This window comes from Ascaphus truei, chromosome 5 (genome assembly GCF_040206685.1).
Source record: "Ascaphus truei isolate aAscTru1 chromosome 5, aAscTru1.hap1, whole genome shotgun sequence".
Lineage (NCBI taxonomy): Eukaryota > Metazoa > Chordata > Amphibia > Anura > Ascaphidae > Ascaphus > Ascaphus truei.
The window spans coordinates 191,790,312-191,804,809 of NC_134487.1; the positions used below are offsets into that span (position 1 = coordinate 191,790,312).

Below are 14,498 nucleotides of genomic sequence, written 5' to 3' on the forward strand. Positions count from 1 at the left end.
CGACGACAGGAAGAAATTTTTCCCGCATCTGCTCCTCCAATGGTGTTAAGATTAGACCTTGTGCTGGCGGCCCACCTCCAGTGGCAGAAGCATGCATCCGTTGTGCTTGTATTTTTTTCTTTAAGTTTTCCCTGATATCATCGAATCTCTTCCGACAATTCGGCCGGTCCCTCGCATGATTCCCACACGCAGACACAGCCAAGGTTATTTGATCCCACATTTCTTTTTTTGATGCTGAACTTGTCCGCCCTTGAAATACATACAAAATATATGACGTTAATTATTATTATAAAAACGATCAGTTTCCTAAACTGCTACCGGTTCCAAGAGATACCAAACATGCTGGTTTAGGTGTAATATGTGTTCCACATGAGCATTTACGTGTAAACATACAAATGTAAGGAAGCTTGCATGTATATTGTATGAACTTTGCCAACATTTTTAGACTGATTGTTATGGTCGTTCTAAAGCATGAAGGAATATGTGTGTAACAATTAAGTTTAATTGATAGATATTATAGAATAATATTTTGATATTAAGACATCTCACATGACCTAGGATAACATGTCTTTGAAGAATCAATGCAAAGATAGACTTACCTAGTAAATGCCCATACAGACAGTCATAGTGCTCCAGAATCCCTGTGTCACGGGAGACTCCTGTGGCGGGTAGGATCTCGGTGGCCGGAACAGCACGAGCGTAGTAGGGGTCACAAGCAGAGGTCCGAGGCAGGCGGCAGGCAGCGAAGTCAGGTACAAGCAGGGGTCCGAGGCAGGCGGCAGGCAGCGAAGTTAGGTACAAGCAGAGGTCGGCAACGAGGAGACTGGAACAGGACAGGCGGGGCAGGACAGGGACTAAGAACAGGGAGCAGGGACTGAGACCGGGGAGCAGGAATAACCAGGGACAAGCCAGATTACTAGCAAGGACCTTTACTGTGAGCAGACTACAATACAGGTACAGGTACAGGAAACAGGTCAGGATCAAAGACAGGCATGAGCATACTGTAGGAGTCTGACTAGCAAGCAAAGGCAAAAGCAACAGACAGGAAGCAAGCTATAAAGGACAGAGACAGGAGCAACAAGAAGACAGACAGACAGAGGAACCCAGAGCCAACAGAAGACAGCAGCACACCCAGTGGACAAGGAAGCTATGGCTAGGCAGGAGGTCTAGGCAATCCTGACATTACTCCCCCCTCTCAGGAGCGTTCTCCGGACGATCCTCCAGGCTCTTCCCGGAGGCCTTGATGAAACGGCGACTCAAGGTGACCCACCTCTGGTGGCTTGTCAGTGGGCAGAGGGTACTCCAGATCATTGTCGTGCACAATCTGGAAGTTCTTCACAGATGCGTGTGTGACACGCCCGTGGAAGTTGAACACGTAAGACTGAGTGTCATCATTCCACACGGGGGCCTTATTGTGCAGCTCGATGATGTTCTCCTGACACTTGTTCTGCCATTTAGACAGCAGGCTCTCCGAATCATTGTGTGGCTGGAAAGGGATGCGCTCGTGATTGAAATTCTTTCCGGGAATGAGAACCGCCATCTTCCGGGGACCCTTAAACCCGAGGACGTTAGTTTCATAGCAAATAGCCGCCAGTTCTTGCCGGGACGCTGCATTCTCTGACTGTCCCTGAGCCCTGGCTGGGCTAACACCGCGGTCAAACACTGTAAACTTGGTCCCCATTAGGTTGGATCGGAGTTTGCCAGTAAAGCTGCCCGCCTCCCGGGACATGTCGGTCGGATCAATAGATATCAAGTAGTTGGACGTTTTACTCTTCTTTCTCTTCCTCCCAGCGAGAAGAAAGAGCTTGTGGTTTTCGTCCCGCTCCAGGTGCATGTAGTAGGTGGGGTACAGTCCTCGGTCCATCACTTTCTTGTCTCGGCTGATCCGACATCTGACGGTGACACCGCGTGGCGCGGGGCGCAGAACAAACTCCTTCAGGTCGCCCACTTCCCCCACGTCTCCAGGAGGACTGAGAGGGGATGTCTCTGTGGAACCAGAGTCTGAAAGAGACTTTCTGCTGGAGGCAGAACCGGGCCGTGCTCTCCCAGACCTCTCCTCCTCCAGCGAGGCTCTGGTTATGCTCAGTGTGACCTTCAGCTCCTCATGCTGTTCTTTGGGGACACACTGGGTACTCAAATACTCTTCCAGCATCTTTATCTTGTAGGCAGTCTGGAAACTTTCCTCCTGCAATACTCGCTGTCTCTCTTCAGCATTCACCCATCTCTCCTTGGCGTCCTGCAGATGTGCACGTAGTTCTCGCAGCTGACTCTGCAGCATATTCTCTGCCTGAGTGCGCCGCTCCAGGGAGACACGTTCCTCTTGCAGCACTCTCTCTGCATTCTGCAGTGCTGTCTGCATATCCAACTTTTCCTGGGCCAACTGCTTCTTCTCCTCTCCTAATTCATGGAGTTTCTTATCTCCTTCACTGACCTGGACACAGAGATTCTTGCACTTCTGGGTTACCATTTCAAAACTGCTATTTAATCCTTCGAAGATCTCTCTCAAAGAACGTAGTTCTATGTTGAAGTGGCAATTCTTCTCCTCAGAGGCTTCCAGTTTTGCGCCAACTTGAGCCATGAAATTCTGGTACTGCGCATTATCAGCATAGGCCTTCTCCAGCTTACTTGACAGGATTACCCTGTCCCTCTCCAACTGCTCTCTTTCTTTCTCCTGGAGAACACACTTAGCAATTGCTGAAGATAGACAGCTTTGTAGTGCAATCTTGGCCTCTTGCTCCTTATCTAAACGTTCATAAAGACAATCAATCGCTTTCTGTGCAGCTTGAAGCGTCTGAGTAGGAGCATCTTTCTTCTCTTCCACTATTCTTGGGCTACGTCTGTGAGTTGCCTTAAGCTGCAGCATATCTCTTTCATCAAATGCAGACTCTGAGGTTAAATTTTCATTCTTAATTCCTTCTGCAACTTCCACAGTAATGCCTCCCTTCTTCTTCTTCTTCTTCCTTGCTTTGAGAAGTTCTGAAGAATCAGTGGTACTGTGTTCACATTTACTGCTCAAGACTGTTTGAGTGGGAGCCATAATTAAACCACACTTCCCAAGACACCAGTAAAGAGGAAATGTGTTTTTAAAACAGAAGCATTAGAATGAACAACAGGAATATTAGACACAGAAAGACACAAGATAGGAGAGCTGACCCTTAAAGACTTTAACATCAGTCACAGAGATTATAAATGCAAGGAAAAAACATAGACAGAGAAACCTGCAGTTATATCTGAATCTTTAGGCATTAGGCATAGGGATATCATACAGACAGAGAAAACCTGCAGTTACATCTAAATCCTTATGCATCAGGCGTAGGGATATCATATAGACAAAGAAAACCTGCAGTTGAATCTGAAACTTTTGATATCAGGCATAGAAATATCATAGACAGCAGGAAACTAATACAGAGAAAACTTATAGTTAGATCTGAAACTTTTGACATTGAACATAGGAATATCAGATAGAGAACCCTGCAGTCAAATCTGAAACCTTTGATATCAGGCGTAGGGATATCAGACAGACAGAGAAAACCTGCAGTTACATCTAAATCTTTATGCATCAGGCATAGGGATATCATATAGACAAAGAAAACCTGCAGTTGAATCTGAAACTTTTGATATCAGGCATAGAAATATCATAGACAGCAGGAAACTAATCCAGAGTAAACTTGTAGTTAGATCTGAAACTTTTGACATAGGAATATCAGACAGAGAACCCTGCAGTCAAATCTGAAACCTTTGATATCAGGCGTAGGGATATCATATGTTGCAGAGAAACAAACTTTAGGGGAACTTGCAGGTAAACCTGAAACCTTAGAACCAATCATATGAAAAACTATAGATGCAAGAAAATCAAAGCATGCAGCAACAAAATAATGGGAGCACTTTTGTCTTTTGAAATGAAGACCCTGTGAACAGCAGTAAATCAAGGTAACCGTCCTAAATAGAAATGTGAGTCTGAAAATCTGCAGTGGCCCACCCACAATGCAGACAATTCTTGTCCAGGTAATGAAAGTCTCAAAATGGCAAAAACAGGTACTGCAGGGAAGGGTCTTTTTTATAATAGGGAATTCTTCTCAGGGAGAAAGTGGCACAAAAAACCCTGCAGAAACCTTTGCAAAAATAAACATCTCAAAGAAAGCTGCAATAGTCGGTAGTAACAGTTCTAGTCTCAGAAAAAAAATGTTTTTTCGTTATGAACGCAATAATTCTTGCAGAACACTTAGCAGCAACGACAAAAAAACCTTTCAAAATCCCAACTTGGATTTCCAAAAAAGAAACGAAAGTACTTATCTTCAACCATGCGGATGTGGTCTGCTGCAGCAGGCAGGAAAGGGTGCAGGCAGAAGAAGAATCTGTTCCAGCGAGATCCAGAAGTGGCCTTTGCTTTCTGTCACGGGAGACTCCTGTGGCGGGTAGGATCTCGGTGGCCGGAACAGCACGAGCGTAGTAGGGGTCACAAGCAGAGGTCCGAGGCAGGCGGCAGGCAGCGAAGTCAGGTACAAGCAGGGGTCCGAGGCAGGCGGCAGGCAGCGAAGTTAGGTACAAGCAGAGGTCGGCAACGAGGAGACTGGAACAGGACAGGCGGGGCAGGACAGGGACTAAGAACAGGGAGCAGGGACTGAGACCGGGGAGCAGGAATAACCAGGGACAAGCCAGATTACTAGCAAGGACCTTTACTGTGAGCAGACTACAATACAGGTACAGGTACAGGAAACAGGTCAGGATCAAAGACAGGCATGAGCATACTGTAGGAGTCTGACTAGCAAGCAAAGGCAAAAGCAACAGACAGGAAGCAAGCTATAAAGGACAGAGACAGGAGCAACAAGAAGACAGACAGACAGAGGAACCCAGAGCCAACAGAAGACAGCAGCACACCCAGTGGACAAGGAAGCTATGGCTAGGCAGGAGGTCTAGGCAATCCTGACACCCTGTGACAAGAACTCTGTTTTCCCCTTCATTGAACCGAGGATTACGTGGCCGCTCCAGACGTTTCTTCCGAAATACGTGCAGGCCCAGAGCTTGGCTGCTGCTGACTGGACTCTCCTTCCAATGGAAGAGACTCCAAAAGCGGGCCACCAGCAACCACCCCACCACCAGACGCACCAGCAGCAACAGAGCCACCATCAGCACTCGCACTCACAGCAACACCACTCGCACTCCCAGCAACACCATTCGCACTTGCAGCAACAGCACTCCCCTGAATCCTACGTTCACTCAGACGCGTACTCACACGACTACCAGTACCACTCACACCAGCATCACTCTTCCCACGCCTTGCGGCCATACCTCTAGCACTCACAAAGATCAGAAAAGAAATTTAAAGACAATCGCACTGAACACTTACAAAGTGAAAACAAGACAAAGATGTAAACAAAACAACACAGGACAAACCTCTCACAATACACCACAACTGTCTCAGTCAATATGAAATATGTAAATCGCCCAGCTCTGTATGTCTCTCTCTCTCTCTCTTTCTTTCTTCCAAAACATGCTTGATTCAGCAAGGGAACCTAACACCACCTCGCCATGCACGCCGATACGTGTGTCATCGGCAGAGTGGGAGCAAATGTTTTCGGCTTGATTCGGAAGGGATTCGGCACTTATTGCATACGGAGAGGGAAAATCGGCAGAATCTTGCCGATAAGGTACCCTTGGCGATTGCACTTTTTTGGCGCTTACTGCATAGAGCCCTATGTATTGTAACCATGTATTATTTGTTATCTTAACTCTATGCCCAGGACATACTTGAAAACGAGAGGTAACTCTCAATCTATTACTTCCTGGTAAAACATTTTATAAATAAATAATTTCACAGGGCATTTTAATTTAAACAGCATGGGTTTTATTTTGAATCTAGCTGAGGGCAAGGAAGCAGTAGGTGTTGCAAACACCCACATCAAGGGCAGATCCAAAATGACTGTCCATTGGCATCTACAAGCATAACAAACTTAGGCTTGTTATATAGTGCACGCACGTGGCGTGCACGTTTAGTTAATATAGCGCACGGGGTGGCGTGCGCAGCTAGGCGGTGTGGCTTTGACGTCACAGCGTCAGGCTGCGCTGTGATTGGCTCGCAGCACGGCAGAAGCGCAAAAATACAAATTTCTTGTATTTTCCCAGATCTGCCGCGCCAACGCTCATGGCTGTGCGCACACGCGCTCGTCTGAAGTATAGCAACTGCAGGGTCATACCCTGCAATTATCATTGATAATTTTCTGCGCACACTTTATTACAGCCCTTGGTGTTGAGAAGGGTTTCATATCAAAGCTGCTTTAGCTAACAGTCATTAAGGGATCACTTGTTTTTTGTTTCAATGGAGTCCGTCCATATGACATAGCTGAGCAGGGGTTTAATTAAGGTCAAGGGCACAGGCCTAACAAGGCTGATGCAGAATGAAGGCTTCGTCACCATGGCAACTATTTCACAAGAAGCAGATCAAGTTACTGCCACACAGGCTTTAGTTACAAGACTAGGCCAGACTACACAGACAAATAATGTACACACATGAATCTATTCTATAGACTTTAATAGAAAATTATTAGAATATATGATGGAGGCTCCATCCTATAAATTGAGATGCAGACCAGAGAAAAGTCCTATTGTGTAAAGGGGATATACAATGGCCGTTACATCCTATAAACAGACACAGACCATAAAAAAGTCCTATTGTATAAAGGGGATATACGATGGATGCTCCGTCCTATAAACTGATACAGACTAAAAAAGCACCCACAAATAAACAGATGAAGACACTTTCGGACACTGTATATATAAATACACATATACAAACACATCTATACACATGAACAGAAATTATGATATATGCATCTTAAAACACTTGTGCAAACACTTATCTGCAGAAATCGCTCACATCAGTATACATACATCTATAGTACCTACACAAATATTCTATATACAAAGATGTGAACACGAACACAGCCATGCACACATATGTGCCTCTGTATAGTACCAACCACAAGTGACAAAGGCTGCTGTGTTCAGCCGAAACATTGCTGAAAGTGAAGTTTGTGGTGACCTCTTCTGTTTTCTTCTTTACGCATCTAGTCATACACAAACACACACTTTTGTTTACACGTCAGACGCAAATACACGTCTATACACACATACACACACACACACACACACACATCTATTCATATAGAAACACACATACATCTATACTAATGTATTCAGACAGAAACACACATTTATATTCTACACAAAGACACTTCCATACACATCTATTCACAAGCAAACACATCTATACACTTGCACACGCCCATATACTATACATCTATTCACACCAAACTTGCACAAACAGACTCCTGTACACATCTATCCGCACACAAACACATCTAAACACTTGCTCGGATGTACAGAAACATAGTTCTATACTCCTATACACACTGACAAACACACTCTCATACACCACTTAGACTGTAAGCTCTTTGTGGCAGGGCCTCCCTTTGTCTTATGTTGTCATTTACTTGCTGCTCTAATTCCTACTGTGTACTTTATTATACCTGTATTGTAATTGTGTAAAGAGCTATGCACAATATGGTGCGATATAAGTAAAATTATAGATATTCACACACTTCCATACTCATCCACTCGCAGACAAACACTCCCATACACATGCTGTGCTGCCTCTGTGCACAAAGCCCTTGGCAGCTGGTGCTGGGGGGAGGGAGTCAGCTGAGCATTAGGAGGGGGGAGGAAGCATCATCTGACGCATACAGAGGAAGGAGCTGCAGTGAGCGTGTGGGACATTTATGTCACTGTGCGGGAAGTCCTGTGACTGGTAAGAGCCGTGTGCCCCTCTCACCCCCTCTCCAATACCCCAGGAAGGGCAGGCGCATTCCGAGGACGAGGAGGTAACATCATCCTGGTGGGTGGGGAGAAGCATCCTTTACAGATACTGTACACACTGCTCTCTGTCAATATATATTATTTAAGTATAATCCTTTTAAGTCTTTCAATGTATCCAAAATTACCTTATGTTACACTTGTGGACCATCTAGTCATATTTTCTTCAGGATCTTGCCCCTTTGGATAACTAGTTAAAGATCCCTGCTAAATATCTTTAACTAGTTATCCAAAGGGGCAAGATCCTGAAGAAAATATGACTAGATGGTCCACAAGTGTAACATAAGGTAATTTTGGATACATTGAAAGACTTAAAAAGGACTATACTTAAATAATTTGTATGCGTTTATAACCCTTGTAATATATAGATAGATAGATCTCCTTAGCTTACAAGTGCATTTTAGTATGACATTTTGTACCCAGCTGCCTGAGCAACTACAATGAAATTAGCAGGAGCAGACAGTTCTGAAGCCGCTGCAAGGCCCTGCACTGGACCATTTTGGCCCCTGTGCTGCCAGTTGAAGAGCCCTTATATTTATGTACTGTATAATCTCTGTGTGTGTCTGTATGTATCTATGTATATGTGTATATATACATACTTGTGTGTGTGTGTGTATATGTGTGTGTATATGTGTATATATATATAACAAATAGATGATTCTGTGGCTGACAAAATGCTTTTATTTGTGCGAGCTTTTGAGATACACTGATCTCCTCTTCCGGCGGTGTTACAATGGATAAAGCAGAAAGGTTTCTGATAAAAACAGTGCATCTTGGAATGTTATCTGTGACTGAAACCTATCCCTCCCCCTATGCTGTATGTGATTTATGACTTGAGGTGTTAAATGGTCCCTGAATGTTCGTGATGTATGAGTGTGTGTGTGTGTGTGTGTGTGTGTATATGTAAATATAAATTTATAAAGCGCCCACAGTGTATACAGCGCTTTACAAAAAATGTGTGTGTGTGTGGAGTGGGATTGTATTCCAATGGTGTGGGTACTGTAGGTGTAGAAATGTAAGAGGGTGTTGCAATACTATAAGTGTGTGTGGATACTACTGTATGTGGTCCCTATTGGTATATAGGGATGGAATTAGATTGTGAATTGGTATGTGTGTGAGACAGCTGTGTGTGCATTCATATAGCGCAGTATGTAAAGACATGGCCTTTAGCACTCATGGGAAGAGAGTTTTCTTGTGTCAGTAGTGACTCGTGAAACTGTGGTCTCGGTTTAGGCCATCAGAGCTAATTTACCCATTAAGGATATTAAAACAAGTCACGCCTCCTTTATGTATAAATACTACAGACTTAGGGCCTGAATTGAGACTCCTCCCCACCTGAAGAAGCGAGTGGATCTCGCGAAACGTGCGTCGATTGAGTAGAGCGTCACGAACTGTGATGTCACCGGAGTGCGACACAGCAACTGGGAATACGGCCTGTATACCTGTTTTGTTTGTATCTGACCCGCCGAGGCAGACCGGTTTACCTTTCGCATACGAATATGGCTAAAACATAACTAACTCTCTCCCGATTATTGCACATACAGCTATCATTACCTGCTTTGATACACATTTGGAAGCGTCACCGAGTGAACTTTAGTCATACTACTCTATGTGTCCTGCTTGAATTTCAAAAGCTGTTATGTTGATACTAATGGTATAACCAAACTATATTGATACAAAAAACAGACTGTGTTATGTATACTTAAAAGGTAACATTGTACAAGTTATATGAATAACCTCTTAGCAATATTATTTCCACATATGCTTAATGGCTATCACGCAATACTAGAATTATACTGCTCTTGTGGTTTATATATTGTTTTCCAGCATATATACAATGCCAGGACATTTATGTATTACAACTAAAGATATTCCCAGACTCTAATAGAGATTAGCTGATGTCGCAGCAGTATTAGAAAAACAACTATTTGGATAAAAAATATTTACCATTACTGCTACTCCTTTACGGGGATTTTAAATAAGTTTTAGTGCTATTATTATTATTTTTTCACAGTGTCACATATTTGATATTTGGATGCCATAAAATTTTATTATTTTTGTTTTTAATTAGACCCTATCTACTCGGAGGGAGCCATACTTATTCCTACTTTTCACCATTATAAGTATTATTATCATAGAGTGCATATTATTAGAGGGTCTTTCTTGTTGATCCCTTTGGGGACCATTTGGTTCTATTTTTGCAATTGTATATTCCTCTATTGCACCTTGATTGATCTATATCCTACTTATGTAATAGGAGAGTAGAATAGTACACTTTTGTGTTGTCAGTATGTGTGTTAGAAACAGCTGTGTGTGCATTCATATAGCGCAGTATGTAAAGACATGGCCTTTAGCACTCATGGGAAGAGAGTTTTCTTGTGTCAGTAGTGACTCATGAAACTGCGGTCTCGGTGTAGGCCATCGCTAAGTGTCCCGAACAGTTGCATAAATTTGTATTTATGCAACGGTCTCTCTTTTGGTTTTCTAAGATTACCTTTGAGTATGACCACCTTCAGATCGTTCATCTTATGGCCAAAGTCAGAGAAATGTTCCCGACAGGACTGTCTCTTGTTCCGCGTGTAATGCTGTGGCGATACAGATTAATTCTCTTGTTTAGCCCCTGTCCCGTCTCACCTATGTAGTAGCAGCCTCCTGGGCATTTCATGCACATGAGGTAGACGACATTGCTGGAGGAACAGGTGAACCTTCCTCTAATTTTGTACTCCAGATTCCTGTGTGGTATTTGTATTGTGCCCGCTGTGTGGAGCATTGCTCAGGTTTTGCATCTTGCATCCTGGCATGGTCTTGTCCCACATTCAATTGTACTGCTGAATACTTTGCTCTTCACCATCATTTTCTTGAGATTATGAGGTTGTCTGTATGATAATAAGGGTGTTTTAGGAAAGACCTGTTGCAGTCTTGTATCTTCCTGGAGAATGGGTTGTAGTTCCCTGGCGATCTTGCGAAGGGCTTCTAGGTGTGGGTTATATGTGACCACCAAAGATACCCTGTCGCTTGTCTCTTTCTGTCTGTATTCAACGGGATCACTTCTTGGTATTCTGGTGGCTTTGTGGATTTGCTGGTCTACAATTCTGTGGTTATATCCACGGTTTATGAAATCTGATCTCGAGGCTGTAATCCGCTGGCCTCTGTCTGCTGTGTCGAAGCATATCCGGTTGTATCGGATGGCTTGACTATAGATGGTTGCATGCTTAGTGTGTGTCAGGTTGAAGCTTTTGTCCCTCAAATAGCTGGCTCTGTCTGTAGGTTTGCTATATACAGAAGTCTGTAGTTGGTTGTTCTTTATAGTAATGATGGTGTCTAGGAAATATACTTTTGTCCGGGGAATGGGTGAGTTTGAGGTTGATGGTCGGGTGGAACGTATTGAAGTTCTCATGGAACTGTAGGGGGTCCTGTTCACCAGAGGTCCAAATCAGGAGGATGTCATCGATGTACCGAAGGTATGTAAGGGGTTTCAAGTGACAGGTGGAAAGAAAGTCGCTTTACCAGTTTTGCGCAGAACAGATTGGCATACTGTGGCGCAATCCGAGTGCCCATAGCGGACCTGGTTGTCTGGAGGTATGTTTCATTTCCAAATGTGAAGTAGTTATGGGTCAGAATACATTCGATGCATTTAGTCACTCTCTGTGAGTGGCTCCTGTGGTCCCAGAAAGTATCTACAGGCTGAAATCCCATCTTTGTGAGGGATGTTTGTGTAAAGTGATTCTAGTTCCATGTTAGCTAGTAGTGTTCCTGTTTGGGAGGGGGCCAATGGCATTAAGGTTGTTTAGCAGGTCGGTGGTGTCCTGCATATAGCTGGGTGTGTTCTTGACAAGTGGTTTTAGAATGCCTTCCACCCAGCCAGAAATATTCTCAGTCAGTGTTCCAGGTCCAGAGATATATTACAAATATATCTCGAAAGCTCGCACAAATAAAAGCAATTCGTTAGCCACAGAACGGTATCGTCTATTCGTTTTTTGATAAGTACGCTTGGATAGCACGGTACAGATACTATACACACACACACACACACACACACACACACACACACACACTAGACACATTAGACACTAACAGTGTCTTCTAAAAAAGAATGAAACGGGTTAACATTTTGGTTCAACCTATAACCTTTTTCAAGACCTGTGAGTGCCTGATTTTTTCTTAGTTAACTTATCTCATTCATACATACAACATATAGTTGTGTGAAAAAGAAAGTACACCCTCTGAATTCTATGGTTTTACATATCAGAACATAATAACAATCATTTGTTCCTTAGCAGGTCTTAAAATTAGGTAAATACAACCTCAGATGAACAACAACACATGACATATTAAACCGTGTCATGATTTATTTAACAAAAATAGAAAAAATGGAGAAAATACAACTTTTGCGGGTGGCGACGGGTGACGTAATTCGTCGCGTCGCCATCACGCACACTTAGACCCATTGTGCCTACACATGTAAATTATCAGCACTTCAGGAAAACAAATTTTATTACATACATCTATTTTTATATATGAATGTGTAAAGCTTTACAGTTATACATTGTTCTGTATGTATTGTGACAGTCATAGACTCTGTATACATTAGTAGGAGGTGGCAGTATGCCTGCTTTCCAGTATACGAGGAGTTAACCCAGCTGATTAAGCCGTCCACAGGTGATCCTAATTAGTAAGCTCACCTGCCTTTAAAAAGAGGAAGAGGAAATGCCTCTGGTGCAGCAGTTTCTCTCAGAGAGCAAAGTCCTTGGCGCACTATCAAGTGCGTGAACCTGATGTAATAGTCATGCTTTTGGAGAACTAGTTCGTAAATGTCCACAGTCTGTCCTCCTGATTTCCTTCCGATATTCAAATATCTGTAATCAAAGAGAACAGGAGACCATTGCGCAGTATCCCATGTGTATTGACCAGCTGAGGAGGTTGCTGTGGGCGGTGACGTCATCTGAGGTGGACCTGGCGCTCCGAATTGAGGCCGCGAGGAAGAGACACACGCGGGATCCAGCCTCCACACACACCACGGTTCAGCCCCTCATGCTTGCGGACAGCACATTGTAAATCGTGCAGTAAGATCATCTAGCATGTGAGTGCATCAAATGTTGATCTTTTTATAGTTTTTATTAAATTGTACTGTACCACACTATCTTTCATTTTATCTTTTGTGTACCATTGGGCGAATCGGCCATCTGTGGAGCGGGAGCATCACCAGTGGGGAACCCAAGACAACCCTACGAGAGACACAGACCTCCGGTTTAAAGATACCTTTCAAGGCCTGCATTTACCCATCTAGATGTAAGTATCTAGCAGCTGTGTGGATGAGGCTTCGATACACATGGGATACTGCGCAATGGTCTCCTGTTCTCTTTGATTACAGATATTTGAATATCGGAAGGAAATCAGGAGGACAGACTGTGGACATTTACGAACTAGTTCTCCAAAAGCATGACTATTACATCAGGTTCACACACTTGATAGTGCGCCAAGGACTTTGCTCTCTGTACTAATACTTGTTATAGCTATATGGAATAGCTTGTTTATAGTCCTAGGCAGCCCATTCCCATACCCTCCCCTAATCTGGTGGTTTGTGGACTATTGAGCTTAGTGGTTATCCTTTTACAGTTTTGATACACCAATTATCACATTTTTATTTAATTTATTTTATTTAATATTTGATGTTCACTATAATCTATTGCACACAATTTTTCACAATAGGTTGAGCGCTTGGTTGTAGTATAGTTTCTCTCTTTCACTATACCAGTTTCTCTCAGACACTGAGAGGACAGGAGAGCTGACAGACAGACACAGATTTATGCTGTCCCAATGGTCCCAATGGTCCCAATGGAATAAAGTTCCTAAGTAAGGAGCCAAGTGCTATTACCAAATATTGTTGGTCTGGTCTAGCTCAGCTAACCAGCCGGGTAGATAGGCTTAACCTAGTGCAGTTAGCTTCCCTAACGGGGATAGGCTTTTGTTTATGTTTTATGTTACTTAAAGGGACAGAGCACCCATTGTTTTTGTTATATTTTTGGACAAATAAACCGCCAGCATATTATTTCACCAGAAGAATTGTGTTGTCTCCTCACTAGCCACGGTCATCTTGCCACAGTATACACTGTATTATTTATATATATGAATAGAGATACACATCATAATTCTATACTGCAACATGTTCATTATCAGGTGCTGGAAGTAATACAGTGCATCTTTTTCGTTATTAAGGTGTGGCAGTATATAGAGATACTCGTTATTACTATACAGCACAGCAAGTCTCCCTCGTGCGATCAGCCATGATCCACAGCCTGTTTCTGATTAACCCATCTGGGGACATCTTTCTGGAGAAGCACTGGAAGAGTGTAGTGTCCCGCTCCGTCTGTGATTACTTCTTCGAGGCTCAGGAGCGGGCATCAGAGGCGGAGAACGTACCACCCATCATTCCCACACCCCATCACTACCTTCTCAGTGTCTACCGCCACGCTATCTTTTTTGTGGCTGTCATCCAGACGGAGGTGCCCCCGCTCTTTGCCATTGAGTTCCTTCACCGTGTGGTGGACACGTTCCAGGTGAGGCCACTCTCTGCTATCCATGTCATCCTGCAAAGGTAGGGACAGACAACATGGGTCATAAGTGCCTAC

At 43.6% G+C, this 14,498-nt stretch overlaps 2 protein-coding genes across 10 annotated transcripts in view; one reads left to right on the forward strand and one right to left on the reverse strand.

The window, feature by feature from the left end:
- AP3M2 (adaptor related protein complex 3 subunit mu 2) overlaps positions 1–14,498 on the forward strand; it is a 48,852-nt gene that overhangs the window by 15,830 nt on the left and 18,524 nt on the right. For 2 of the 9 annotated variants that reach the window (XM_075601520.1, XM_075601522.1), the window contains exon 2: positions 14,086–14,426. In XM_075601520.1, coding sequence (XP_075457635.1) covers positions 14,154–14,426 — 273 coding nt within the window. In that variant the 5' untranslated portion in view covers positions 14,086–14,153. Of the gene's footprint in view, positions 1–7,700; positions 7,892–12,780; positions 13,159–13,181; positions 13,341–14,085; positions 14,427–14,498 lie in introns of those variants that run through there. The other 7 variants (XM_075601521.1, XM_075601523.1, XM_075601516.1 and 4 more) reach the window with 7 other exon arrangements.
- LOC142495694 (uncharacterized) lies at positions 636–4,778 on the reverse strand. The gene has a single exon (XM_075601510.1). The coding sequence runs from the start codon at positions 3,035–3,037 to the stop codon at positions 1,196–1,198; it is 1,842 nt and encodes a 613-aa protein (XP_075457625.1). The 5' UTR covers positions 3,038–4,778; the 3' UTR covers positions 636–1,195.

Bases quoted from the DNA above. Each gene is read 5' to 3' on its own strand.
- LOC142495694 (XM_075601510.1), bottom strand. From the start codon at position 3,037: ATGGCTCCCACTCAAACAGTCTTGAGCAGTAAATGTGAACACAGTACC.